Genomic DNA, 26,461 nt, shown 5'->3' on the forward strand with positions numbered 1-26,461 from the left:
AGAAGAAGAAGAAGAAGAAGAAGAAGAAGAAGAAGAAGAAGAAGAAGAAGAAGAAGAAGAAGAAGAAGAAGAAGAAGAAAAAGAGAACTGTGTGGCTCCAGTGACCCCCCTGAGGTTCCTGAGATCAAGCAGGTATCAAGTGGCCCATCTGATATTTATATAGGCTTTCCCGAGCTGCGGCTGGCAGCCACTGTCTCCCCTTCAGGAGAGTCTCAAGCAAGCATGTGGATTCAGTAGTGTCTCCTCTACTGTCAGTGTCCTACCCCACGGCATTCTGTTCCATCGCCACGGGCCAGGGGTGACCCTGCTCGCCCTCGACAACAGGAGTACCTGGGCCTGGGGATAAACTCATAACACAGGTGACTAAGTGTTCTCTGCCACTCGCTTTGGGTTCAGCCTGCTGCCCCCACCCCATCCCTTTTGCCACCACCTTAGGGTCTTCCGCTTAGTTATTTCTCTGAGCTGGAGGGATGGCTCAGTGGTTAAGAGTGCTTGCTACTCTGGCAGAGGACCTGGGTTCAGTTCCCGGCACCCACACGGCTGCTCACAACCACCTGTAACTCTAGCCTGAGGGGTCTCATGCCCTCTCCTGCACACATGTGCTGACGGGTGCATATGCGCTCACTCAGGCTCACACACATGCACATGAATGAAATATTAAGATGGGCAGTGGTGGCGCATGCCCTTAATCCCAGCACTAGGGAGGCAGAGGCAGGTGGATCTCTGTGAGTTCCAGGCCAGCCTGGTCTACAGAGTTAGTCCCAGGACAGCCTACACAGAGAAACCCTGTCTTGAAAACAAAACAAAACAAAACAAGCAAAAAGCCAGCTTCCATTCATCTGGGGACTCCCTGGCTGTAGCTCCATACAAGATTTGCTGAAGCAAAGGGAACAGTTAAGGCGACTCTATGCTGCCCAGAGTCCCTGGTCTGAGGAGTTTCTGTCACTTCCATGTCACCTCACCTGACGATGGGTGGTTTGGTTTCTTTCTGTTTTGTTTTGTTTTGTTTGTTTGTTTGTTTTTTTAAGATGTATTTATTTTATGTGTATGTGCGTTTTGCCAGCATGTATGCCTGTGCACCACATCCATGCCCAGTACTATGGAGTTCAGAAGAGGGTATCAGATCCCCTGCAATTGGAGCCACAGGTAGGTGTGAGCCACTGTGTGGGTGCTGGGAACTGAACGGGGGTCCTCTGTAAGAGTAGCAATTGCTCTTCACCACTGAGCCGTCTGTCCAAGTCCTCCCTACACACACCATGGGTCTTGATTCTGATAAGAGAAAGCAGAACTTCCCAGCTTTGTGATGAAGCAGAAGCCTCAGAGAGACTCTGCTCTCCTCTGGGAGAAGTGGGATACTCATGGACCCAGGGGCCATGGCGGCATGCCGCTAGACCATGGCATATCTGCTCTCCCTCCAGGCCCTGACCCACAGTTCCAAATGGGGTTAAGTCAAGCTGGAGTCTCATACCCAGCTGATTGCCTTAGCCAGGTCATTTCTGGTGACCATCCATCCAGGGACTAACAGGAACAGCATTCTCCTGTTACCCCCAGTCTTCCCCCTATTGTGCCCACAGCTCCAGCTACCATTACTCTCTGGTCTCAGCACTAACGTCATCCCCTCAGCAACTCTGGTGATTCCTTCACTAAAGGCTCCTTCACGAGAGGCACTGAAAGACAGAGTAAGTGGCTGGCCTCCAGAGCTCCTTGTCTACACCAAGCCCTTGGTCCCTCACCTCTAGGTGACAAGATGGAACCCAGTCCCCACCTCACCTACCAGCAATCCTACAAACAACGTTCAAGGGCTCTTCCTATCATCTCCAGGCCTCTGTCGTGTCCATTGTAATGCACTCCCGTCTTGGAATTTTCTTCCTACACTTCCCAGGTCCCCACCATGTCTAGTTCTCTTAATCTCATTGACATCAGAGCTCTGAGGCCAGGTCCAGTGCCACAGACCTGTCATCCCACCTACTTGGGCTGCTGAGGCAGAATCCAAGCCAAGGTCTGCCTGGGAAACTGAGTCAGAGCTTGTCTTAGCGACACAGGTGGACTGAACATGTGTACGTGTTGGCTCCGAGCCTAACGGAGAACCAGCTGTGTAGACTGGACAGCCCTGAAGAGATTCAAGCTGGGCTTTGTGGGCATAGACTTTAAACTGTGATGTGTCTGAGCATTCATCAAATACGCATTTTAGAAAGTCCTCACAGGTCTTAGAAAACCGATAAAAGTTTACAGCAGTCACAGATGACCTTAGGAGACCACACATTTTGGTGGTGACACTACATTGTTGTTGTTGTTGTTGCTTTTTAATTTTTTGTTTGGTTTTTCTACAGTGCTAGGGGATCAAACCCAGGACCTCCCCCTATTAGACAGACAATCCTCCACTGGTCCAAACCTCCCCACACCAGTTCCTTTATTGTTTTCTTTATTATTTTTTAAATGACCTACGAAACATGTCTCGATTCATCAGAAAGCTGACAGACCCTGGCATAGCACAGGTGACAGGAATGGCTGGCAAAGGGCAATAGGGTGGGTTGGGATCCATCCTGGGGTGGGGAGGAGCAGAAAGGGCCCAGTGCAGTCCAGGAGCTGTGGGTTTTGGGGGCTGCGTGGTGCTTCCTACACCTGGAGATGCTCTCACCTTTAGACAATGGAGGAACTGGGACACTGAACTGGGCTGGAGGAGAGGGCTCCCTCAGTGGCCAGGCAGGCCGCGTAAAGATGGAGCAGAAAGGAGCCAGGTATGCGGCTGATCAGGCTGTGACACCTGATTTGGCTGATCTGGCTGGGCGTCCCCTTCCTCCCTCATCGCTCCATATTCCTCCCTCCCAAGGCTCCGGAACCTTGGATCCCATCTCAGCATCCAAGGGCCTGTGGTGGGAGGACAATGGTCTCCAGTAGATTTTCCTCCACAGAGAACTACTCTTGGGCTACAGGCGTACAAGAAGATGCACTGTCCAGCTTGAAGCATCATACAAGCTTCTGAGGTTCAAGATGGACCCAGGATGGGGAGGGGCTGATATAAGTAAGAGTGGGGGGTTACCAAGCCAGAGAGGGGCTACAAGCAGCATAGATGGGGGGCAATCGCTAAACAGCCCCGTTACCCAGAGGTAAGGAGGAGCTAGTGTGGCTTTGGCGGTCTTGCCACTCCCTATAGGGAGGCAGGAAGGCTGAGGAGAAGGGTCAGGCCCAGAATATATGAAGCTGATCCACAGAGCAGCAGGTAGCAGGGCCTGGGTTTCGAAGGAGCCAGAAAACAGGACAAGGGTGGTGATGTGTAACTGCCTTGGTGGGTGGTGGTGGTGGTGTGGGGTCTTGACTGCACAGAATCAGGCATAAGCATGGTAAATATTCCATAGCTACCAACTGCTTTTCTGGGCATGAAATGAGGGGACCCCCTAGCACCCCAGAAGAGAACTGGGGGGACGGGTCTCAGTGGGTGAGCCTGGGGACCACGAGAAAGTAGGGGCTGCGAAATTAAAGCTGGGGTCAACTGAATGTTTGTCTTCCTAGGAGCCAACAGGTAGACAAGGTTGCCCAGGGCTATCTGGGGCCTGTGGTGGAAGCCGTTTTAAGATTTTAAGATAGCTAAGTCTTGGCTTGGCTCTAATGTCATTTGCTATGCAGGTCTGGGAGATCTTTTTCCTGCTCTGAGCTGATCCTTGTGGCAAGCCTTAACCATCCCTAACCTTATACCTCTGAGCTTTGGATCTCTATTTAGACAGAACAAGGCCTACCTGAGACCCCAAACAGGTCTGGCACATAAGAGCTAGCTACTCAGGAGAGGTTTTGAACTCAGTGTGTGTACTGAGGGGCTCGCAATAGCTACATCCAGGACCCTCCTCTACTCTCTGACCAGGCAGACCTCATGAGCAGGCTCCAGGGCCCTAGGCAGCATGGGTGAATTCTGTCAACTCCAAACCTACACATCCAAGTGGCTTATTACATCAGCGGGGTCCTGACCACACCCGATGGGTATTACAGGCTGTGAGTCCCCAACCTGTCACTGAAACATGCATGCTCAAACGGCTTCTTCCTGACCTGAGGGAGGACGAAAAGGTGTGAAACAGGTGGGCGAGGTGCCCAAGAACAGAGGTAAGACAGCTGTGGTGCAGGCTGCAGAAGTGACCCAACCACTGGGGCAGGGAGTGAATCTGTACAGGGCAGGCCCTGCACAGGCAGGGGGTGAGGCTCCTCTACCCCTGAGCAGGAGACTGGCTATGAATTCAGGGACTCGTGTCTATACCATATCCAAAGCACTAGGCTCACGAGAAGAAAAAAAAAAAAAAAAAAAAGGAGGGCATCATGACAAGAGGAGAATCAAAAGACTCAGGACTATCATTAAGACAGTGGCATATAGCATAGCCTTGGTGTATGACCCTCCAGGGGCCTGGGTGCCTGGAAGTCCACCCTCACCTGCTGCTGGGCCTGGATCCTCATGTATTCCGTTCGTTGCTTGCCATGTTTGCCTTTATCAGGGCTGCCTGCTGGGCCCTGGGCCGCCTTCAGCCGTGAGGCTCCGGGAGTCACCACCTTCATGGGTGGCACACTGCCACCACCACTCTGTGGAAAGAGAGACAGGGCTGGGGTAGGACAGTCCGGTGTGGAACTTCAAGCATTAGGGGAGGGGGTGTCTCTGGGGTTAGGACCTCCTTAAGTAGGCCCATGGAGGCCTGGAGACTCCTCCCTGACTCTACATAACCATCTAAGACTTAAGTTCCTTCTGAGCTCAGGGTCATGGCCTCCCTGCAGGAGATGATCAGGCTAGGCCCTGTTCTGGGTAAGAACTCACTTATCCTGAGTGGTCCAGAGGCGGCTGTACCTTCCTAGGAAGCCTGCTTCCACAGGGAAGGCGCCAGCGCAACTCAATTCCCAGCAGAGGATTCCATCCTGGTCCAGGAGACCAAGTTGGAATTGGAGGGGGGACTCTAATAAGAGAGCACCCCCAGGTAGGTCCACATCACCCCCAGAGTAGGAGGTAAGAAGAGAAATCTCCCCCAGAGCTGTGTATATCTAGCTTCCTATAGTCACTCTTTCATGTACAGTCCTTCCCTAGGGGGGACCCAAAGGCGCAAGCAGAGATATGACAGGGACAGAAAGAGACAGAGACAGGAAGGGGGAAGGGGGTGGAGAAGAGGAGAAAGCTTTATTCTCCGGCTTACAGAGAGCAGACAGGGACAGAGCCCACTTGGTTCATGGCCGCCGGGCAGCAGAGCTGAGTCCTGGGTGGGCCGGCTTCCCGGCCGCCCCTGGCTCTGCCCATAGGCCTTGGCCTGGACGAAGGCTCCCAGAGCATGGTAGACTGAAATTCAGACAGTGAGATGAGGGAGGTGGGCAGAGCTTCTGCGGCCCCACTCTTCCACTCTGCAGACCCAGAGCCTGGAGCAGGAAGGCAGCAGGGAGAAGAAGGGGATGGCAGCCACCTGGGGGTGGGGACGTAGGGGCTGGGGGATGCCTGGACACGTCATGGTCGTCATCGTCGACTTGACGCCCATCTCACTCAGGGTGGTTTCTAGTTCCTGGAGAGTCTCCTCCAGGCTGTCCATACGTAGTAAGGTAGCATCCTGTACTGTACTGCCTGAGTTGATGGCCTGCGGTCCCCTACTGCAAGCTTGCGTGTCACATCCAGAGTCGTGAGGGGTCTCCTCTGAGTGGCTCTCAACAGGAAAAGTCTTCCGAGTCTCATCCGAGGACGGTCCCCAAAGACAGAGAACGCTGGCCTCCACACTGTGAGGCCTCTGTAGAAGTGCTGGCTCCTTTCCGGGCACTGAGCTGCTCCTAGACCAGAGTGTCTCAGCCACTAATCCCAGCAAGGCCTGGGGGCCATTCCAAGCCTTCCCACTGCCAACCAGGGTCCGGGGTCTGGGTGTGGGAACTGTCCTGGGACCCAGTTCCTCTAAGGTGATCTCTGGCAAAGTGGGAGAGCTGGAAGTGCATTCTGTCAAGATGATTTGAGGGACACAGAAGTCCCTGGGCCCTGAGGCAGCCTGTAGGAACAGAAAATGGGCAAGAATATGATCCCCGCTGAAGGAATCCTTAGCTGGGGTGAGGCTGAGAGAGAGATGAGCCCCACTGCCTTCCTCTCCCAGGTGGGGAAACTGAGTCAAGGAGCACCCTGATGATGTCACCCAATATGCTGGGGACAAAGCTGAGCCCAGAGCGCAGGTGTCTTTCCATCCCTACTAACCCGCAGCCTCCTGCTTCCTGCAGAAGCATAAGATGTGTTCCTTCCCCACTGCCCAGGTTACACTTGGGAGCAAATCTTAGGTTTCCTCCCAGGGACTACAGAACAGTAACGTGGGCGGTGCAGCAAGTTAACCAGTGAGGACGCTCTACTAAGTAAGTGTCTGGTATCATTTGAGCAAATACAAGCTACTGGTTGAACTGCGACTTCAGTCGTACGACCATACTGGTTTCTATCTCAAGGATGGGCCATCATCCTCATCTGGGACTCCTGGTCTCAACCTGTGAGCCCCATCCCAGTGAACTCAGCTTTGAAGAGGTGGAGCTTGGCACTGGCCAGTTCCTCGGCCTCATACACTGGGCAGTTTTCCAGCTAGGCACCCATTTCTGTGTGAGCACCTTAGCTCTGGTTCTGGCCAAGCAAGGTCCAGAGTCCTCAAGGGCCCTGTGAACCTGAGTGAATTCTGCCCAAACTCTAAGTACCAGCCCATGGCAGACATTACAGCTCATGTCTTCATCTTCAATGCTTTTCTGTAACCCATGAAATGACTGTCACTCTCCCTGTCCCCTCTTCACAGGTAAGGAGCAGCATATGACTCACACCTTGTCCAACCTTCAGCTCGTTAGCAGCAGAGCCAGGATTTGAACCCAGACAGCCTGAGTTCAAGTCCCGTGCTCTTTTCACTAAACAAGCTGATACCCCCTCCTCCTCCACCTCCCAAGGCAAACCACCCAGCCCTACCACTGCTTACCTGGAAATGGGGTGCACACAGAGAAGGCAGGGAGGGCCCCCCGGCTCGACAGGCTCTTCCACCTGACAGCATCTCAGGATGCAGAAGGGGAAACCAGGCAAAGGGCCTGGCCTGCTGGGTCCCCTCAAAACTGAGTCTCAGAACCAGAAAGGAGCAGAGCTGGGTGCTGAGGACAAAGCCCGTCAGGAAGTGTCCCTTTCACACCGCTCAGCCCCTGAAGACTCCCAGGGGCTGCACACAGCACTGTCCACCTTCTGATGCCTGTCTGCTCCCTCGCCAGGTAACCAAAGACCACCCGGCCTCAAGCCGGGCCACAATGCTGGTGGCCGCCATCACGGACCTCATTGTGGGTTGGGAAGAATCACACAAGGAAAGGGAGGGCGTGTGTGTGCATGAGAAGTTGAGAACTGAGGTCCTCTTACCCCAACCTGGCAGCGCAGAGGGAGAGATGTCTAGACCTTCCTCCACCCCCGCCCTCCTCAAGCACAGGCCCCTGGAGCGCAGACAGCAGGCCCACCCCCCACATTCCCACAAGGAAATAAGCGCAGCAGGACAGCAGCAAAGGCTGAAGTTAGAGAGAACACCCCAATGCCGAAAGAGAAAACCAGCAGCCAGGGAAGGCCATGGCTTCTCTCATTCCAAGCTCCCTGACCGCAGTGGCAGGGTGGAGGCAAGAATGGCCACAGGGCAGGGAGAGGTTTAAGAAAGCCATCTCGCTGGTCTGTCCCTGACTCCCCAGTGGGAGAGGCCGAGCCCTGAGCCCAGTCCCTGGCATGTGCAGCAGAGCAGGGTAGAGAAGGCAAGTATCAGGCAAGCTCTCGAGACAAGGTCAGATTGAGCTGGACCCTACGGCGGTTCCTGAACAAGATCCAAATTCCCATCTTGGCCCCAAGACAACTCACAGGCTTTGGATCCAGCCTAAACCCAGGCCATTAATGGGAGCAAAACACTCAAGAGCCAGACAGAAGCTGGCCTGTAAGAGAATTCCCGGGTCACACCAAATACCCAGGTTGCAGTCTCCAAGGAAGGACCCCACCCCCACCCCCGACACCAGAAACCTCGAGGAGGGAACAGATTGTGTAGTTGTGGGCTGCCCTTGGCGTGTGCAGGAGGGTGAGAGTCCACGGGGCGTGAAGCTGGGGCTGTGGCGGAGGGGCTGGCATGGGTGGCGTGTTAGCGGGTTAGCGTGAGAGATGCAGAAAGGAGGCTGTGGAGGAACAGGCAGAGAGAGGTGCAGAGAGGCCCGTTACCTTCCGTGGGGAGCCCAGAGCTGAGCCCCCAGGGGACCCCATGTCCTGGGGGGACAGCAAGGTGGGGATCGGCTGGCGGCGGGGCGTGGGGGGAAGGGAAGATACTGAACTCCTTTCAAACACCTGGGGAGCAGAAGGCAGGGGCAGATTTGGAGGACCCAGGTGCTAGCCGAGTGCCTAGGCAACAGTGATCCAGAATGGCCACGGGTTCCAGTCACACCTTGGCATCTCACCATGGTCGGTCACTGACCTGCTGCATCCTGAGTCTCTCCTCCAAAGGACCCTGACATGCAGGGACTTTGGCATAGGGCAAAGATCTATGGGAACCCTACAGGCTGTGGCTTGTACTAATGCAAGAGCCTGAGCCCTTTGGCATGAGTGTCTCCAGGATTCTGACCTCAGAGTACTGAGGCTTGAGGGGTTTGGAGCATGAGCTATGCTGAAGACTGCCTGGGTGGAGGGGGTCTCGGTAACATCGTGCAAGTCTGGGGCTTTCAGAGTATAGTGAGTCTTAGGGGGTCCCTGGGAGAATCTGAGACTATATAATGAAAATTCAAACCTACCAGGACGAGTTTTAGACTCACTTCCCAGTTCACAGTGGAGAAGAAATAGAAGCTAAGAAAAAGGGTCCTGGGCTAACAAAGGCTTGGCCAGGAACCTGGCCTGGCGGAGGTCTCACGCGGTGACCCACCTCCAGCTCAGCAATGATCCTCTCCTCGTCGTCCTCGTCCTTGATGGCAGAGGCCATAATGGGCGGCGTGGATGCGGGGCGGACCACCTCAGACACGGCACGGCGCAGCTTCACCTGGGGCTTCTGGACCTCCAGCTCCTCGGACTCAGCCTTCTGCAAAGACAGGTGCCTATCAAGCCCAGGCCCTTCCCTCCCTCCAGCAGTGACACCCTGCCAGGAAGACCCACCCCTGACCCTGCCAGAGCCTGCTGTGGTATCAGAACAACACACAAGGTGCAACTCAAGTTGGGTTGCATTGGCTGACTGCCACCCTCTCAGAGGTCACCTCAAGCCCGTCCCCCCCAAACCCCACCAATTGAAAGTTGTACCTTGATGAAGGCTGAATCTTTCTTACTGGTGACCACCACTTCTCCAGTGCGCGTTGTGGTCAGGCCGTGGGAGGAAGGGAAGCTCCGGCGGGGAGGGGGTGGCGGGGGTGACTTGGAGGGCTTCTCTGTGCGGTATCGGGGCACTGTGAGCTCATCTGCAAACAGTGAGGATCCCCAGGAACCCATCACCACAGTGTCCACAAGTGCTCACTCCTCCAGAAATGACCAAGAGGACAGCTCAGGTCAGGGCAGGGAGGAAGGCAGGACCCATTCCTTTCCATTTCCCCATGCCTGCCAGGGGCACACCCAGCCCCTCTTCCTCCAATAGCCCTCAGCCGCTCAGTGCTGACTGTGAGCCTGGAACACTGAGGCACCTTGGGGACCCTTTACTTGGAGCTGCTGACCCAGCCTGGGCACCTTAAGACTCCCGAGGTTCATGCCCACGCACAAGCCTGGGCCTCTGTGTCATTCTAATGTGTCTCATGGGCACAGCTGCTCCTCAGCCCCACCAGACTCTGAGCTCCCTCCTTTCTCTGAGGAGCCTGTCCTGCTCTTGGCCCTGCCTTCCTCCAGCCTGGTTTCCATGGCAACTCATGGAAAGGTCACTCAAACCATAACACCCTTGCCTTTGATTCTCTGTGGCTTTCCACCAACCCAAATAGTCCAAGATCCTAGTCCAGCACCTTCCACAACCTCTCAACCTTGCTCTGTTTGAAGACCCATCACAGACCCTGCTCAGCCAAAGCCACACCTCCCCTGCGCTCCCTGCCAGGCATGCTGCCCTGGGAAGGAGCAGCTCACAGGCTGGGAAGTGCCTGCTCATTTCTAATGCTCCAGTGGAAAGCACTCCTCCTTTCTGAGAGTCCCAGCGTGGCACAGGAAGGAGATGCACTTAGCCTCTTTGTTCTAGGGACATATGAAATGTGGCCTGGGACAGATTCTATAACCATGTGAAGTCTGTCCTCTCTGTAAAGGGGAAATGACTGTGTCTGCCTTCTGCAACTGATGCAAAATCATTAGGAAAGACTGACACTCGACACCCAGTAGGCATCATGTAGTCAGCGCCTGTCTCACTGTCAAATTCACCCGACCAGTAGAAATGACTCAGAGGTTAGAGAGGCCGGCTGTGCAAACCTGATGACCTGGATTTGATCCCAGGATCCCACAGTGGAAGGAGAAAAATTAATTTCCACAAGTTATCCCCTGTCACATCCACACACGCACAAACAAATAAGATAATTACAGATATTTTAAATAAAAAGAAAATCCAGGGGCTGACGTGATGGCGCAGGAAATGAGCACACTGGCTGTTCTCCCAGACCCAGGCTTGAGTCCCAGCACCCACATGGCGGCTCACAGCTATCAGTAACTCCTCTTCTAGGGGATGTGACACTCTCAGGCCTGCTCAGGCACCAGGCACACACGTGGTGCACAGACATACACGGGGACACACCACACACACACACATGTACACACAAACACATGTACACACATACACACACATACACACACATGTACAGACACACACATACACACACACACACCACACACACGTACACACACACATACACACACATGTACAGACACACACGTACACATACACACACATGTACAGACACACACATACACACACACGTACACACACACACACACATACATACACACACCACACACATGTACACACACACACACGTACACACGTACACACACACACACACACACACACATACACACACACACACACACACACACACACACGAAAATAAAAATTCTGAGCTCCCTGAAGCGTTCTTCACGGTCAGGGTTGCTGGCAGCACTGATGTAGTACTTCTCTTTCAGATGTTGCCTCCCGACACTGGCAGGCTTGGGAGGTCACAGCCCTGTCATGGTGGCCAGCAATATACTGCCCTCAGAGCATCCAGCATCCTTCCTCTCCCTCAGGTATGTTGGGCTTGGATGTACTCTTGTCCCCTGCATGAGCCTCCCAGGAGCAGAGGGGAGAAAACTGGACGGACCCCAGCTTACCCTGTCATTCTGTGTCCTGTCCCTTCAGTGACTACTAATGGCTAGCACCCCATTCTCTGGCAGCCTGGCTACCATGGCAATCGCTCTCCAGTGCTTCCCCCCTAAGTCAAGCTCTGAGGATGGGGCTCCTTCACCTCTAGGACTTTATCCCCATACCTGATCCTCTTCTCCCACTGGGCTCTGTCCGGGGAGCTGCCTTCTGACCATGGGGTGCCTTAGGGGGCTTGTGGTCTGGAGTGGGAGCAGGGCCTGGGTGGGTCTTGCTGGCACAGTCCAGGTCAGGGATAGCCTTGAGCAGCTCAGCCTGGGTCTCTTCCAGCAGCCGGTTGATGTCCTTGGCACTGTACTGGGTCAGGGCTGCCCGCTTCTCTTCCCAGTCTCTCTCCGCAGCCTTGAGAGGGGAAGCAGAGCTGAGGTCAGGACTCTGGCTCAGGAACCCCTGAGCTCCTGGGATCAGCCCCTCCTCCAGCCACTAGTGTTAAGAACAAGAGGAGAACTTTACATGAGACTTGGCCCCTCCTACTGGGTGCTACACACTTGTCCCTGTATCTTAGAGAGGCCACTCCCATCAGATACAACATTATTGGGTTTATTTCTGGACATTCTATTCTGTTTCACTGACCACCCAGCTTATGTTTATGCAAGTACCATATTGCTCTAGTTAGTACAGCTTTACAGTATACTTTCTATTGAGAAGGGTACATGTCACCAATATTTCTCAGATCCTCCTCCTAAGGAAAAGAGCCCACGTGCTCCTTCAATACCTGACATTCCAAGTGACAGCAAGAACTGTGAGCCTAGCTCATGCCCCGCCCTGGCCCATCACCTCAACAGACACAGCTTTGTCCGTGTTTCTCTTGCTGGAAGCATCCAGGCCTTTGGTGGGGTTACTGCTCTTTGGGGTGAGAGGGGTGCCTTCGGCAGGTCCACTCAGCTCGTGGAGATTCAGTGGAGGACTCGGGGGCGGTATTTCAAAATCCAAGCCTTTGCTGAAGTCGGTTTCGGCTGCCACCTTCTTGGGGGACTGGTTCAGGAGATTGTTGGGGGGAGGCCACATACCCTCATCCACTTGCCTAGGGTTGGAAGAGTGAGGAGCAGCTAATGAGCAGTGGTAGCCCCAGGAGGGGAACTGAACCTGCAGTTGTCAGGGAGGTTCTGGGAACTTGCAGGAGAGATGGGAGAGCCCAAAGAGGTATGTGAGGGGAAGCCAAGGCATGCAGGGGTCACGGGTCAGAAGTGAAGGGCAGAGCTAGCTGGCACACAGTGATCTCTGCCGAGGAGTCAGGATAAGGGGTCTGGGCCCAGTGTGTAACCCCATGGGAAACTAAAGATCAAGTAGAGAGTGACCTTCGGATCTGGGCCAGCGTGTCAGTGACCCCCCGGCAGCGCTTGAGGAGCCCGTCAAGGCGTTGAGGTTCCTCCTTCAGGAACTTCACTGCCTCCACCTCCACGCGCAGCACCACCCGCATCTTACTCTGCAGGCCTGGGAAATGAGCTGAGAGGGGAGGGCGAGTAAGCTGGCTGGGTAGGCAGACTGAGGAACTGGGGCACAGCAGGGACACCCCCCCCAACACTTAAGTCGGCCTCGGCCTCGCCAGGGCAGGCTCACCCTTGAGCTCCGTCAGCGTCTCCCCAAGCTGCTTCAGCACCAGCGCCTTCTCTTCCAACTCAGGACCCGGCACCAGCCGGTGGTTATGAGCCACATCCCTCTGGATCTTCTCCACTGACTTCTCGAGGTCACTGCAGGCACAGAAAGATCCTTCTCAGCCCCTCCTGGCCCCAGCCAGGTCTCCCCAGAAATCGAGCAGCTGGGAAGAAATCATGTCACCAATCAGATCAAAATTAAAAGCGGCAGCCAGGTGTAATGGCTTACTCCTGTAATCCTAGCACTTGGAAAGCTGAGGCAGGAGGATTGTTGAAAGACTGAGGCCATGCTGGGCAGTGGTGGCGCATGCCTTTAATCTCAGCGCTTGGGAGGCAGAGGCAGGCAGATTTCTGAGTTCGAGGCCAGTTTGGTCTACAAAGTGAGTTCCAGGACAGCCAAGGCTACACAGAGAAACCCTGTCTCAGAAAACAAAAAAAAAAAAAAAAGGAAAGAAAGAAAGAAAGAAAGAAAGAAAGAAAGAAAGAAAGAAAGAGAAAGAAAGAAAGACTGAGGCTAGCCTGGACTACATAGTAAGACCTTGACTCAAACAAAACAAAATAACAAAACCAAGTCACAAAATTAAAATCCATTCCCCAGGCTACACGTCCATGTGAATTGGAAATGCTGGATTTCAAAAATAAGATTTTCAAATAGTTCCTGAAAGGAGTCCTCCCCGCCAAGCTCTGATATACAATAGTATCAGCACTCCTGCCTTTCCCTCAGTGACAAACTTCAGACTCTTCCCCAGACACTGGAGAGCCTGGAGGCCATACAGTCTCACAGGGGCCTAGAGACAGCTGTACACTTCTGAGGGCACAGCCACGAGTGTCACCTTTTGTCAGAGCGACCTGCCACAGAGTCTCTCTTCCTGAGGCTACAACTGCCTCGGGTTTTCAGCTGGTTCACTGTAAACACTTAGGATCTCACATTTTCCTAAAACCAGGGGCGGAGCAGAGTGGCATGAGCCTGTAATCTCAGCACTTGGGAGGCTGGGAGAACAGGAGCACAAGTTTAAGGCCAGCCTGGGCTACAACAAGATGTTGTCTCAAAACAAACAGCCCAAGAATTGCAAACCAAGGCGCCAATCCTTGTGTTAAGCTCTTAATGTGTGGGTGGGAGGGAGGCCAGGAGATGGCTCAGTGGGCAAAGTGCTTGCTGGGCAAGCCTGAGACCCTGAGTTCAGATCCCCACACCCATCTAAAATCTGAGCATAGTACAGCAGAACTTCAACCCCAGCACTTGGGGAAGAGGAGGCAGAGAGTGAGAGACCTGGTCCCCAAAACTAAGGTAGAGGCTAAGGTAAACTAAGGAGAAATGGCTTCGTGGTTAAGAGCGCTTGCTGCCTCTTGCAGAGGACCTGAGTTGGATTCCCAGCACCAAATTAAATATTTTAAATATCATAGGCTGAAGAAGTGAGAGAAAGAATTACAGGCAGGTTAAGTCATCACAGTCCTACCTGTGAGTCAGAATCAGATCAAAATTAAAAGCTGCACTCTGAATCATCTGTCACTCACTCACGTGCGGGACTTTACATACATTCATGTCCTCTGTTAGATTTCAGCCCAACAGCCCACGTGAAAACGACTTGAATCTGTCTTACCATCCGGCACGTCTGTTGTTTTAAAGTTCAGTGTGATCAACCAATCCCACGAGCATGCCTTAGACATCACCGGCCAACCAGCCGATGAAAACACAGACCAGGGCAGAGCCAAGGACAAAGTCCTGAGATTCAGCACTGCTGGCTAAAGAACTACCCTGCGTTAGCATTTCCTGTTCACCAGGTTGGCACCTGATGGTCAGGCCTGTACAGGACATGCACTTCCTTATTTTAACCTTAAAACAATCCTGCCGGTGGGAACGCTGCTTCCAGCCGACACACGGACAAACAGTGGTTCAAACACTAGGCTACACTTCCCAGCTTCTCTTTGCAATTAGAAGCCGGCTTTCAAGCCAGGCAGTGGTGGCGCACACCTTAATCCCAGCATTTGTGAGGAAGGCAGAAACGGGATGATCTCTGAGTTCGAGACCAGCCTGGTTTACAGAGTGAGTTCCAGGGCAGCCAGGGCTACACAGAGAAACCCTGTCTCAGAAAGGGGGTTAAAAAGTGGCCTCTCACCTGAGGGAGGCCTACACAGGGAAGTCGGGACAGAAAGGTCACATTCCTGGATCAAGCCCATGAAGACCTGCCATGCAAGCTTCCTCTATGTTCTTGCTCTTTCTGGTTGGTTATGAAGAACCATGACCTGGGTGACTTTGGAGGAGGTGTATGTTGAACGTGGCGGAACCTTCTGCCGTCTAGATCTGCATTGCAAACCCATCTACAGTGTGTTCTAAGAAAGAAAGATCTATCTTTTTTTTTTTTTTTTAAAGAATGATGCATTTATTGAACTTTAGGTGTGTAAGTGTTTTGCCTGTGTGTATAGGGTACTGTGTGCTGGCCTGGCACCTGCAGAAGACAAAAGCACTCACATTAGAACCTCTGAACAAGGGCTGGCAAGATGGCTCAGCGGGTAAGAGCACTGACTGCTCTTCCAAAGGTCCCGAGTTCAATTCCCAGCAACCACATGGTGGCTCACAAGCACCCGTAACGAGATCTGGTGTGTCTGAAATCAGCTACAGTGTACTTACATATAATAATAAATAAATCTTAAGAAAAGAAAAAAAAAAAGAACCTCTGAACAAGAGGTGGTTGGGAGCCACCATGTGGGTGCTGGGGACTAAATCTGCAGTGTTGTTGTTATTGTTGTTGTTTTCACTAAAGAGCAATAAGTGTTCTTAACTCCTAAGCCATCTCTCTGAGCCGTCTCTCTAGCACCTTTAGTTAATTTTTTTGCAGTAGGATCTCAACATATCCCAGGCTTGCTAAAGATATATATGTAGCTGAGGATGGCCTGACTAAAGACACTTCCACCCTCCTCCTACATCACCACACCCAGCTTAAAGTCCTTTACTTTAGAACCATTAAAGGACTCAGGGGTGTTTTGTTATAGCATCTGCCTTAAAGAAATAAGGAACTCTAACTGAGGTTTGCCCTTGAAAAGGGGGGTGGAAAAAGCGCTGAGATAATTGAGTTCAAGGTCATACAACTAACTATTCCGTGTGGCAGTATGTACTCGTGTGGGACCGCAGCCATCGGCTCTGTAGGGTCTCACTTACCTTCCGTCCCACCCAACTTCCCTCCAGCACATGGGGCAAACAAACAAAACAAAACAAAAACCCAGAGCTCTGGCTCAGCAGACAGACTCCAGGAGTCAACAGGCTTCAGTCAGGGGACCATATCTATCTAGAGAAAGCCCAAGCGTTGGCTAGACAGTCAGGTGAGTGCGCCCAGCAGGAATAAAACCAAAACCCAGGCCAGCAGGTTGCCAGAAAAGAGGAAGGAAGGAACAAAGGAAAAGGAATATGAGAGAGAGGGTGGGGGGGGGAGCGCACAGGGGCTGCAGGACTCTTCACCATGTCTAAGGCAGGAGGCGGGTGACGGTCCTTAAGGTTAGTCCAGAACCAACATACGGCCCAGCCCCTGCCTCACTCAAGATAGACACGTGCCAGGTGGGAGAATCCCACCAGCAGTTCCTGGGTTCTCTACAATGAGCAGTCCAGGCAATGGGTATGATGAGGTGAGGATTCTGTGTTCCTGGAGAACTGAGGCTCCCAGGAAGCCCGGCACCAGACAGTCATGAAGACAAGAGCACAGATCGGTCCTTTCATTTCTTTTGCCCCAGAGCTTTGATGGTTTCCCCCCCCCCTTAATTTCTCTTTAATGTCTCAGACTAACTCCTTTTGAAAATCCTGGCCCAGCTCCTCTATGCAAAATGGAAAGAGACAAGGAAAAGATGGGGAAGCGGAGGAAACAGAATCCCTGACACAGCGTGACAGTCTCGGGTCTGCTTAAAGATCTGCGGTGGCTGTCACTACGTCATCCCACGAGACAGGATGGTGACTTGGAGTTACTGCTGCTGGCTCATTACCATGTAAGGGGCTCCTCACTGCATTTCAGCTGCATGGGGGGGGGGGGGGCGGTGACACAGGATCTTACCTTAAACATTACCAAAATGCATACCAGGTTTACCTGGGACCCCGTTGTATGACCACCTCATAAAGCCCCGGTAAGGGCCCCAAATATGACTTAGTGGGGTAGCACCATAGAACAGTTTTCTTGGCTCCCTGGTCCTAAGTCCCTTAGCACAGTCAAGCCCTCAGCTGTTTCCAAAAGAACTGTAAAAATATCAGCACTGGGCTGATGAGATGGCTCAGTGGGTAAGAGCACCCGACTGCTCTTCCGAAGGTCCAGAGTTCAAATCCCAGCAACCACATGGTGGCTCACAACCATCTGTAACGAGATCCGGCGCCCTCTTCTGGAGTGTCTGAAGACANCTACAGTGTACTTACATATAATAAATAAATAAATCTTTAAAAAAATAAAAATAAAAATATCAGCACTGATGAGAATGCTGAAGCACGGAGGGGGTGGCAGCCACCTTTCATCACATAGCACCTAGATTCTGGAGCTGTCTCTGGATCCCCTACTGCCCCGTGTCACTAAAAGGGACCACAAGAAAGGAAGGGGACTTTGCCTCAGCCTAAACAACTCAGGAGAAAAGGCTGCGGTTAGATGATGGCTGCTGCTTCCTGAATGGACAGGGAGAACTGCAGCATCCCCCTTCGCAGGTGCCAGACAATGGAATTGTGGCCAGACAGCCATTTGCTAAATCTGGATCAGACAGTCTTCTGTTAACCCTTCCATGTCTAAGCGGGGTGGGGTTATTCTCTGTTTATCCTTCTTCAAGACTACTAGAGCCTGGCTTCACTTTGCAGAGGAAGGGAAGGGTTTTCTTTGATGCTTGGTCTCAGGGATCAGGGTGGTAAGGGGTCAGGAACCACCTGGGCATGTGACAACATCCCTGTCGCTGCACCTTCTGGTTCAACCCAAGGGTGAAGCTGTCTTTGTCTTAGGTCAGAAAGAAAGCAGACACAGGGTAGAGGGAAAACAGACGGCTGGCGTTATGAGAGTAGGCTGTAGGCCATAGGAAGCGATACCATGACAGAGGCAGGCACCAAGCCAGAAAAAAAAGAAATCAGGAATTGTGCCAGATGGCCAAAGGTTTGTGGGTCATAGAGAAATCAGGCCACAGTGGAGGGTGAAATCAGACTTCAGAACACCAACAAACGTCATCTGTGATTTCAAATAAAGGACCCGCATCTTCCAAATGAGCCAGGCTGTTCACCGAAGCCGCATCATGCCCCCTTCTCCCCTGACAAGTCTCCGGTCCTCTTCCCACCCCGCAACCCCTACACGCCTGGACCCAGCCTCACTTGAGCTGCTGAGTAATGAGCTCCTCGTCGTTGAGGTAACGCAAACGCTCCTCCTCCACCAGGGTGCGCTGCCGCTGCAGCGGGTCCTCCTGCCGCCGCGCCGCCTCCGACACGCGCATGCTCAGCTCCGCCTCGGTGCGCTTCAGCAGCGCGCGCACCGACTCCTGGTTCTGGAGCTGCGGGACACAAGAATGCTCGCGTGGACCGGGTGGAAGGAGGACGCATGTTGGGAAGGGTGGGCAGAGGGCAGCCCTGCGCAAGCAAAGCTCCACAGAAGACTGGGTTGCTGGGCTATGGGTGTGAGCTGCCCCGAAGGCGTGGCAACGTCGAGAGAGGAGTTGGGGAGAACCCAATAGGAGATCCCGGCTGGGGATGATAAGGCTCATGGAGGGGGCAAAGTTATACTGGGCTTCACCCAAGGCAACGTGGCTATGAGCAGCGGCGAAGACTGGGACAGCTGGGGAGGGAGATCAAAGTTATGTTCTGAAGAAATATAGGGGCAGAAGAACAGGATGAGAAGTTCTGTGGCCAAAGTGTGACACTAGATAAGGCCCTGACGACAGTGTGACTATGGGCCTGTGGCCTCAAGAAGCCCTGAGTGGAGACAAGACCTGAGGTGAAGGGTCTGCCGATGTAGCAGGAACTGCAAGACGAGTGCCCCAATTGACGTGGGTGGCCAAGATCTTATCTGTGGCCCAGATGGCAGCTCTCTGCCCTCCACTCCCAGCTTGTCTCTGCTCATTATCCTCACCTGACAAGCCCTAAGCCCCTCTTGAAGAGCCGGCACGAAGATGCCAGGCTCCTGACAGGTGGAACCATCTGCCAGGCAGGGAGGGACAGCCACTCTAGGCTCAGGAAGGGGGAGCTGAGCAGACTTGGGGAATATGGTTACAGGACCTGAAGGAACTGGGACCACCGCAAAGGACAGTGCATGGGGGGAGTGGTGGGCACAGCTCAGAAATGAGGATGGGGACTGGGACTCAATGAAGTGTCCGGGCTTGGTGAGGTTTAATAGTTAAGTGGAAACTAGAAAGGGAGGCAGAAGAAGGACCACTGAGCAATGAGGGACTCTGCTCACTGGAGCGAAATGCCGGGGAAAGGTGGGGCAGCATTTGCAGAGAAAGTTACAGCTGGTGAGGGTGGGATAGGTGGGGTGTGGGGGTGGTGAGGTGTGGGGGTGGGCGGGGAGGGAGCGGTACCTGGAGCTTGCGCAGCTGCTGAAGCTGGCCACGCAGGTCGCTAGCGCTGTTCTGTAGGCCACGCAGATGCAGCTGCATCTGCAGACGGCTGACAGCAGTGGGCTGCCCTGCAGGGGTGCTGCTGGCGGAGGGCGGGGGAGGGCCCGACACCGGAGTGGCCCCGCTACTCTTACTGCCTGACCCACACACGGCTGAGAGAGACCAGAAGAATGAGCCATAAGGAGAGTGGAGCAAAAAGGGAAGGGGAGGGGCCTCTCCACTCGAGGCCCCACCCCCAGCCAGAGAGGCACATTGGTTATGACTGTCTACCCCGAGTGATGGTGAGTTCTCGAAGGAGTAAAGTGGAAATCTGTGGCTCGCCCATGATGTAGCTACTTGAGCTCCAGTTAAGGATTAGGAAACTAACCCTAAAACTCTGAGAGGAAGAGAAGAGTCACTCACGTGCTGAGGGAGTGGCTGCTCCATTGGAGCCTTCAACCTTCTCACTGTGAAGGAAAAAACAGAAAATGTCCACGGGGGCCTGGACTAGCCTCGGACCATCAAAGCTGAATGGGACCTTAAGCATCACCCAGCTCCCTGATCTTAGGATAGAGCCAGGGAAAACAGAAGGGAGTCGGAGTCACATAGTAGACACAGGGCTTCTAATTTAGCTCACTGTCCGTATCTCTGCCTCAAGCCCAGGCCCTGACAGTGTATTGGGGCGGGGGTCAGGGAGGGGTGGACTCTCACCTTGGGGTCTCCGGCTCTGAGCCTCGCAGTAGGGCACTCTGTACCAGTCCAGTGAGGCTGGCAATCTGCTTCTCCATAGCCTCCATGCGTTCCCTGGGGAGGAGGGTGGGAATCAGCCCCTCCTGTAAAAGCGTGTCCCTCCTGCCCAACCTACTTCCTACCTCTAAGATTAGCAACTAGGGGACAGTTAGTCTTCCCCTGACTGGGCCAACGGGATTAAAAACCCCTAGCTCTCCTCTGCCTCTCTCACCAGGGCCACCTCAACACATGTCTGAAATCCCAGCAGTTGTGTGTGTGGGGGGGGGGGGGTTGCAGAGTTTGAGTAGCCTCGGCCACCCAACAAGACCCGGTCCCAAGAACATGAAACACTAACACAAAAAAGCCCAATTCCTCCCCCCNCCCCCACCCCACCCACCCCCGTCCCGAGCCTGCACCAGTGGATTTCAGCGGGGCTATGTGCTGGACAGCTCACTGCCCGCCTAACACTAAAGGGGCTGGGTCAGCGCTCCGTTTTACTACTGGGTAAACTAAGGCTAAGGAAATAAATACAAACGTGGGTCTCTAGAAGCATCACTTGAGGCTTCACCCATCCCTCCAATGTCCTCCCTGCCAGATAGGAGACACTCTAGCCACCTCCTTTGTCGGAAGATACTGCCACCCCTCTGCAGGTCCAAATCCTTCCTCTGTGGCTTCTATATCTCCTCACCTGGTCTCTGTGTCTTTGGCTGGCACGGGCGGCCCGAACCCTATGAGGGAGCGCTCCCCAGGTCCAGGGAAGAGTTCAGAAGGTGGTGCTCCGGCCGTGGAGGCACTCCCGGTGCTGCGGGCCTTGCCTCCAGGACTCTCAGCAAAGACCGACGAGGAGCCCGAATCTTTGCGGAAGGACTGGCGCACTGGCGAGCCGCGGCTGGGCGGCCCGGAGTAGGGGCTGTGCGGGGGTGGAGGTCCCCCGGAGGGCGCCGAGACGTCGGCCAGCTTCTGCGGGGACGAGGGCGGCAGACGGAAGCCATAGCCGTCTCCGTAGAGCGGGCCGCCAGCGCCCGCCTTGTACAGCGAGTCCTCCAGGTCGGACTGCAGCGCGGCGGCGGAGTAGGTGCTGAGAGAGCGCACGGAACCCCGCTTGTACAAGCCGCCCGCGCCCGGGTATGCGAATGGGTCCCCCGCCGCGGCGGCCAGGCTCAGGCGGCCCTCGTGCAGCAACCCGTAGGGATCGGCATAGAGGCCCTCGCCCTTCACCAGCACCATGCCGCCAGCCTTGCCCGCCAGGTCCTCATCTGGCTTCACGTCGCGCCGCTCCAGGATGGCGCTGGGGCTGGGGCTCACGCCCTGGCCGGTCGGGGCGCCTCCCAGTCGCTCAGCCGCGTGGTGCACCGGGCTGCCGGCGTAAGAGGGCGGCCGGCCCCCAGCATAGGAGAGGCGTGAACGCGAAGGCGAGCCCGATGGCAGTCCCGAAGGCAGCCCCGATGGCAGCCCTGGAGGCGGGGAGCTAGATGCTAGGTGCGATGCGGGCGACAGGTTGTTGAGGCGCCGCGTGGGCGACGACTCCCGCGACGCGTAAACCATTTCTCTCTGAGCAGAAGACAGCCCGAAAAGCCCATGGAGCAGGTCACGAAAGGGGCTTCTTTCTCCTTGCTTGAGAAGCCAGCATCCCACTCTTTCCCCTAACTAGGCTCTGTTCTTTCCTCTTCTAGTCTATCCTGGGCCCCTTGCCCATCAGTACTCCTGCATGGGAGTAAACTGGCAGACACCAGAAAGGCAACCCCTCAGCCCGTCCTTGATGGGAACAGGAAGAAGAGGAAAGGAGAGGCTTGGAGAGAAGGCTTACAGTATCTAAAGGCCCCTTAGAAAAATCTTGAGTGGACAATGCGGAAGGTAGGTGAGCTGTGAGGTGCACAATTAACTAGGGCACCTTGTCTCAGACTCCCATCTCCAAAAACACCCTAGTTCTATATTCTCCCTAGACCCCACTTGCCCAATCTCACCAGTGTCTTGGGTGCTCTCAGACATACCCGGAGGTCACCGTTGGTGAGGTGTGAGCCAGGAAAAGCAGCATACAACGGCTCCTTCCTATAGATCTTGATGATACTTCGGTCTTGGATATCCCTGTCAGGTAGAGAGAGGGACAGAGGGTCACTATGTGGCCCCCAGCTGTGCATGATGGGAGGGGCAGCAGCTAGAACCCTTTTCCCCTTTCCTAACTCCTACACTCAGTGCTCAGTGTCTCCTGGTACCTTGGGATGCCTGTTACCAGCAAGCAAACTTGCAAACGAATGGGGGCAGGCAGACACACACACACACACACACACACACAGAGAGAGAGAGAGAGAGAGAGAGAGAGAGAGAGAGAGAGAGAGAGAGAGAGAGAGAGAGACTCCACCTGTCCACTTTCACAGCCTAGGTTAGTGGAAACCCACAGAACTGGAAGATTGAGGAGAGAGGGTGGGGCACTAGGGTTTGCAGGAGAAGGCAAAGGGTGGAGATAGGGTGCAGATTGACCTAGGGAAGGGCCACCAAGGGTCCAGAGCTCTTCAGAGGAGTGTGGGGAAGTCCACCCACCCCCCTGGGGCCGCGCCCACCGGACGTCTTCCAGCTCGTAGAAGACATTGCGAGCCTCGTCCTTGATGAGGATGGCGGTGTTGGGCGACTTAAGCATGCCCATGGTGAGCTTCTGCGGGAACATGTGCGCGATGAGTGCGTGCAGCGTGTCCAAGCTGCTGACCTCATGCGTGATGTGTACACGTCGTGTCTCCTCTCCGAACTGCAGGAACAGGACCCCTGCGAAGGAGACGTGCCCATTACGCTCACTGCCTCTGTCAATGCACCTCGCGCCAGGGGAGTGCAGTGAGCCCTCAGGAGCCGCATCCGTCCCACAATGGCAAGGTCTGAGGCCAGACGCCTTCCCCGAGTGCAAGTGCACCCACGCGCTCCTCATGCCGCCGGTTCGCGGCCCGCCTCTCCGAGCACCCACCAGACCCCAGGCAACTGGAGTCTGGACGCAGAAACGGCGTTAGGGGCAGCTCGGTAGAGCAGAAACTGCAGGAAGGTCGGGAAAGTTGGAGGGGCTGGCGAAAACACCGGGAGAAAGAAATGAAATGAGGAAGAAAAAAGGATTGGATAGAGGAGGCTGAGAGGTAAGGGCCAGCAGGGGATGCTAGGGTATAGCAAAGGAGAAAGAGCGCTGAGGGCAGCAAGGACTTGGGGAGGTGACGGCCGCTAGAGGAGGGGGTGGCAGGAGATAGAGAAGCGAAGGGCGGGAGAAGCCGGAGGGAGGAGCTGTAGCAGGGCCGGAAGACAGGCTGGGCAGTACCTGGTGAGCGCAGCTTGGTCTGGCTGGCAGAGCGGGAGAGAGGCAAGCTCTGTCGGAAGCGGTTCATCCTGCTGAAGCCCAGGGGCAGCTCGGCCTCGGACATTGTCTCCAGCGACTCAGCCGAGGCGTAGGACAGCTTGGCTGCCTGGTCTGCTAGCCCTGGCTGGGCTCCCTGAGTATGGCGCGAGCTGCGGGTCTGCAGGGGCAGGGTAGGGCGAGAGGCACCAAGCATGAGCCCCCACCCCCATCCTTTGCTCTATCACTGCCTCCATCTGGGCTCCGGAGCTCCGGCCAGACAACACCATACACACGCGCGCGCGCGCGCGCGCACACACACACATACACGTTCACGCGCGCGCGCACACACACACATTCAGAGGAGGATCTGTCTCCTGGGTTCCAGACTCCTCGTTGGGTAGCTGCTGAAAAGATTCCCCGACTCTAAAGGCCTTGGATTCCCTGAGACACCCAGCAGGTAAATAGTGAGCAAAGGACTCAGGCACCCTGGGCAGCCATACAAGAAACCATCTGAGTCGGACCCATGGGCACGCCTGCTATTTTAAGCTTCCAATGAACAACAACAACACAAATTTGTCACCGAGGTGAGCAGCAGAATTGTTGAGCAAATTGGAGCATTAGTTCCAGACATTAATTAAGCGGCGGGTGTGTGAGCGGCGGGGCGGATTTACTCTTCAAGGGGCTCAGGGGGAGCAGGGAGAAATCAGAGAATGAGGGACCCCAGGCTTTCAGCACTGGGAGGGGCTCGTGTTCAGAAGCCTTGACTCAGAGGGCTTAGTAACTGGCAGAGTCTGCCGAACCCTCGGGTCAACTGGACCACAACTTAAGCTGTGCACTCATGTACAGGCTAAGCCAGGCGTGATACACACAGATATACTGTGCTAGGCTCCACCCCCTGCCTGTGATGCACATACTGTCACATCGCCTGGCTGGCCTTCCCTAGCCTTGAGTGCGACAGTCCCCTTCCTAAAGCTACAACTGAGAAGGCTCTACAGCTAGGTTAAGGATGCCACAGGCTGTTCAGTAACCCCCTAGGTTCAAATCCCAGTATCCCCCCACCCCCAAATAAAGACCTGGAGTGGTAGTTCACTAGGAAGGGTGTCACAGGGCCTGACCATTGTTTCTTGGGAAGGTGGCATCTCTCCTTATTTCAATTGTCCTTCTACATTCTACTTTTGACTCTTACCCAGGGCCACAGCCTCAGCCACTCTGCCCCAGACCCTACACCAAACCTGGCTCCTAGACAGATGCTCTGTGGTTTAAACTGTTATTAATTATTTTTAAGATTTATATATATATATATATATATATATATATATATATATATATATATATAAATACACTGTCACTATCTTCAGACACACCAGAAGAGGGCATCAGATCCCATTACAGATGCTTGTGAGCCACCATGTGGTTGCTGGGAATTGAACTCAGAACCTCTGGAAGAGCAGTCAGTGCTCTTAACTGCTGAGCCATCTCTCCAGCTCTGTTATTTGTTTTAAAGATTTATTTATTTAATATAGATGAGTACACTGTCACTGTCTTCAGACACACCAGAAGAGGGCATCAGATCACATTATAGATGGTTGTGAGCCACCATGTGGTTGCTGAGAATTGAACTCAGAACCTCTGGAAGAGAAGCCAGTGCTCTTAACCACAAAGCCATCTCTCTAGTCCCAGTTGTTCTTTTGGGACAGAATTTCACAATGTCACCTTGGCTGTCCTAGAAATGGCTAAGTAGACCAATGCTGGCCTTGAACTCAGAGAAATCCACCTGCCTCTGCCTTCTGAGTGCAAGGACTAAAGGCACACTACACCACATTTGGCTCTCATTTAAGTTATTTACAGGAATAAGAAAATGAGTCGGATCAATATCATTCTGTAGAATATATATTATACATACAAATGGTAGTTTACTGCCATGAAAAAATAAAACATGCTGTCCAAATGTACTTAAATTCTTATGTTCAAAGGCAGGTATGTTGGTACATGCTTATAATCCCAGCACAGAAAAAGCTGAGGCAGGAGGATAGCCAATGGGTTTGAGGTTATCCTAGACTTACACTGGGCTACAATGTGAGACCTAGTTTGAAAACAAACAAAAATAAACTTATTTTTAACACTTAAATCACATAAATCACTCAGACCATTGACATCAACAATCTCAGGTCTGAGAAAGCTTTCTTTATTCATTTTAGTCCTTTATGAAACTAAATTTTGAACAATTGGGATATATTACTTATACAATTAAAAGGACAATAACAAAAACATCTCTCTTATTTTATTTTGTATTTTTGAAACAGGGTCTCACTATGCACCCATGGACAGCCTACTGAGTACTTGCTATGTAGCCCTGGCCAGTCCCCCACTTGTGTCCATCCCCCTGTTTCTGCCTCCTGAGTGTGGGGTTATAGGCAAGCACCACCCAACCTAACAAACATACCTCAGTTCCTTCTTCCCCCCAAATCCTGATTATCCTCTAATTAATCTCCATCTTCCTAGTAAGTCAATTTAATGTTCCAATACAATTAGCATGCTCAGAAAGGGAGAGGATCTTCCAAGAGTCAGTGTGCCTAGATGTCCTCAAAGTAGCCTGGAGAGCTTGGGAAGGGGCATGGAAAACCAGTTTTGGGCGGTCACCAAGAAGTTTCTGGCCTCAAGCACAATACCTTGATCAGCAGGGAGGGCATGGGTCTTTCAAGGAAGGAGGCTGTATATGAACTGGGTCTGCGTGGGAGATCTCATATCCAGACTGCAGAGCTTAGGTGTCAACTCTAGGCCGACCAGCAGTGACAGGGATCCCCCTACCTTCATCCCCAGAGGAGCCACCAGTGGGGAGCCTATGCAATAGAGGGGGAGTCTGGACCAGGCTGGTGGGCATGGAGTTGCCAGGCAACTGAAAGGTCAGTGGTTGCCAGGCTGGGGTCGATGAGGGGCTACAGAATGAAGCAGCTGGTGAGATGAGGAATAGGGGTGGCCACTGG

The 26,461-nt window shown here is 53.7% G+C and overlaps 1 protein-coding gene across 13 annotated transcripts in view; it reads right to left on the reverse strand.

Annotated features, from left to right (window-relative positions):
- The window catches only part of Srcin1 (SRC kinase signaling inhibitor 1), a 65,790-nt gene that overhangs the window by 5,084 nt on the left and 34,245 nt on the right, over nt 1-26,461 (reverse strand). For 4 of the 13 annotated variants that reach the window (XM_029483821.1, XM_029483823.1, XM_029483822.1 and 1 more), the window contains 15 exons: nt 23,460-23,655; nt 22,729-22,927; nt 22,135-22,255; nt 20,859-21,721; nt 20,153-20,245; nt 19,865-19,908; nt 19,424-19,614; nt 18,225-18,400; nt 12,876-13,006; nt 12,614-12,761; nt 12,093-12,339; nt 11,423-11,657; nt 9,242-9,396; nt 8,874-9,026; nt 4,570-5,984 (listed from right to left, as the gene is read on the reverse strand). In XM_029483821.1, the coding sequence (XP_029339681.1) occupies nt 5,307-5,984; nt 8,874-9,026; nt 9,242-9,396; nt 11,423-11,657; nt 12,093-12,339; nt 12,614-12,761; nt 12,876-13,006; nt 18,225-18,400; nt 19,424-19,614; nt 19,865-19,908; nt 20,153-20,245; nt 20,859-21,721; nt 22,135-22,255; nt 22,729-22,927; nt 23,460-23,655 (3,630 nt within the window). In that variant the 3' untranslated portion in view covers nt 4,570-5,306. The other 9 variants (XM_029483824.1, XM_029483826.1, XM_029483828.1 and 6 more) reach the window with 7 other exon arrangements.

This window comes from Mus caroli, chromosome 11, assembly GCF_900094665.2.
Source record: "Mus caroli chromosome 11, CAROLI_EIJ_v1.1, whole genome shotgun sequence".
Classification (NCBI taxonomy): Eukaryota; Metazoa; Chordata; class Mammalia; order Rodentia; family Muridae; genus Mus; species Mus caroli.